General features: G+C 57.9%; 1 protein-coding gene across 1 annotated transcript; it reads left to right on the top strand.

Moving 5' to 3' along the window:
• The first annotated feature begins 248 nt into the window (after positions 1-248).
• On the top strand, positions 249-2,134 carry LOC119335476 (benzyl alcohol O-benzoyltransferase-like). The gene is made up of 2 exons (XM_037607604.1): positions 249-795; positions 896-2,134. The coding sequence occupies exons 1-2, from the start codon at positions 349-351 to the stop codon at positions 1,838-1,840; spliced, it is 1,392 nt and encodes a 463-aa protein (XP_037463501.1). The 5' UTR covers positions 249-348; the 3' UTR covers positions 1,841-2,134.
• The last annotated feature ends 687 nt before the right edge of the window (positions 2,135-2,821 follow it).

Raw genomic sequence — 2,821 nt, 5'->3', positions numbered from 1 at the left:
TCACACCCTCGCACCACCCGACCCACCGCGCTGGCCTTGGTCAAGTCAGTCCTCCATCTCCCCCACTGCTCGTCCACACAGAATTATTATTGACGACAAATCATAGTATCTGCCAAAGGAAAAAAGAAGAGAGCGCCAGTAAACTGCTCCCTAATTTCGACCCAGTTGCTCACAAACATATCTCACGGTCGCCGTCACTCTCACTGTGTAGCCGCGCGTGCATATATATGCGTGCCAATGCCACTCTTTCTCCACAAACCTAGCAGCAGCAAACACACCACGCACCATTGACCACCTTCTCACCCTCCTTCTCGAGAATTAGCTGAGAGTCATCCTGAGGCAGTGGTAATGGCGGGCCCAGCGGCGTCGTTGAGGTTCACGGTGAGGAGGAAGGCGGCCGAGCTGGTGACGCCGGCGGGGCCGACGCCCCGGGAGCTGAAGCGGCTCTCGGACATCGATGACCAGGACGGTCTGCGGTTCCACATCCCCGTCATCCAGTTCTACCGGCGCGACGCGTCCATGGGCGGCAGGGACCCAGCGGCAGTGGTCCGGGGCGCCGTGGCCAGGGCGCTCGTGCACTACTACCCGTTCGCCGGCCGGCTGAGGGAGCTCGAAGGGCGCAAGCTCGCCGTCGACTGCACCGGCGAGGGCGTGCTGTTCATCGAGGCCGACGCCGACGTGCGTCTGGAGCACTTCGGCGACGCCCTGCAGCCGCCCTTCCCGGGACTCGAGGAGCTCATCTTCGACGTCCCCGGGTCGTCCGAAGTCCTCGGCACTCCACTCCTCCTCTTCCAGGTAACTTTGCCTTTCTTTCGTGAAACTGAAACACTAACGCATGTTTGTGTGCACGTGCGAGCGTGATCGATGCATGGCTGACCGTTGTTCTTACGTTCAGGTGACACGCCTGGCGTGTGGAGGCTTCATCCTGGCGGTGCGGCTGATGCACACGATGGCGGACGCGCAGGGGCTGGTGCAGTTCCTGGCCGCCGTGGCGGAACTGGCGCGAGGCGCGGCGGCGCCGTCGGTGCGGCCGGTGTGGGAGCGGGAGCTGCTGGAGGCGCGGAACCCGCCGCGCCCTGGCTTCGCGCACCGGGAGTACGACGAGGTGCCGGACACCAAGGGCACCATCGTGCCGCTCGACGACATGGCGCACCGCTCCTTCTTCTTTGGGGCCCGGGAGGTCGCCGCCATCCGGTCCCACCTGGCGCCGGGCCTCCGGAAGCGCGCCACCACGTTCGAGGTCCTCACGGGAAGCCTGTGGAAGTGCCGTACCGTGGCGCTGGCCCCCGACGCCGACGAGGTGATGCGGATGATCTGCATCGTCAACGCCCGCGGCGGCAAGCAGGGCGGCGCGAGCGCTATCCCGGCCGGCTACTACGGGAACGCGTTCGCCTTCCCGGTGGCCGTGTCGGCCTCCGGCGACCTGTGCGCGAACCCCCTGAGCTACGCCGTGAAGCTGGTGAAGGAGGCCAAGTCGGAGGTGGACGTGGAGTACATGCGGTCGGTGGCGGACCTGATGGTGCAGCGCGGGCGGCCGCACTTCACGGTGGTGCGCGCGTACCTGGCGTCGGACGTGACCAAGGCCGGGTTCGGCGACCTGGACTTCGGGTGGGGCAGGCCGGTGTACGGCGGGCCGGCAAAGGGCGGCGTGGGCGCCATCCCCGGGGTGGCCAGCTTCCTGATCCCGTTCAAGAACGGCAAGGGCGAGGACGGCATCGTGATCCCCATGTGCCTGCCTGGGCCCGCCATGGACAAGTTCGTGGAGGAGATGGGCAAGCTGCTGCGCCCGGCCGTCGACGTCCCCGACATGTTCCCCGCCATGATCAAATCTGCGCTCTGAATCAGCGAGCGCGCGTGCGCTGTCCCATCGTCCGTTTCGCTGTCCGTAATTACGTCCCCGGTTATTTGTTGGTGAATAGTACGTAAGTTGTTAGTAAGTACAGTAGAAATTTAATCCGCAGTGGGTGTGTGGTGCTGATGTGATGGAGCGGAGTGAACAAGGCTCGTCGGATGCACTGCGGCTGACGGGCGCGCATGGGTTGTAACTTGTAAGGGTGACTTTGTATGTGTCTGTTTGAATAATTCCAATGTATTGCCATACCATTTTGAACAGAAGTACAGTGCCATGCCATTCTCTGCTGCCTGTTGCTGTATGTATCTGCCTGTCTCCACGAAACAACTCTGCATTTTTTGGGTGTTGGCTGCCTTTCTTTTTGCTAATGGGCCTTCCACTAGCCAGAGATAGCGATAGCCTGGACAGCCCTGAGTCAGTTGCCTGCCGTAGTACATGTTCCTCGACCCTTTTTTTTGTGACATCAATGTGTCCTCCTGTGTGACACCCTGGTTTTGTCCTTTTTCTTTTTCTGGACTTCATTGCCTTTTTTATTTGAATTTTAGTTTTGAATCAACTCAGTTGGTCTAAACCACTTGGGCATTTATGTGATTTTCACCCAAATGACTCACCTCACTCTCAAACACATCTCTTTCTCTCTGATATGTCAAAATATGGCCATGGGAATATTTTTCTTAAATGAAAAATATTCATTTCCTCTCAAAAATACTCCCTCCGTCCCAAAATAAGTGTCTCAACTTTGTACTAGCTCTAGTACAAATTTGTACTAAGCTTAAGACACTTATTTTGGGACGGAGGGGTAGTACTTCGGTCACCTATGCTCCAAAGCAACCCTCATTTTTCTTACTCACAAAAATCTGAGAAAATTCCTGGATATTCGTTGAACCTTGGCACACCTCCCTGTGCAAAAATATTTCATGGTTATTTGAAATATTTTTGCTGCAGAAAATCTTTTCTGTTCTGGCCAGA

This window comes from Triticum dicoccoides, chromosome 1B, assembly GCF_002162155.2.
Source record: "Triticum dicoccoides isolate Atlit2015 ecotype Zavitan chromosome 1B, WEW_v2.0, whole genome shotgun sequence".
Taxonomy (NCBI): Eukaryota; Viridiplantae; Streptophyta; class Magnoliopsida; order Poales; family Poaceae; genus Triticum; species Triticum dicoccoides.
The sequence above is the reverse complement of the archived record's forward strand: the minus strand, read 5'-3'. Positions and strand labels throughout refer to the sequence as shown.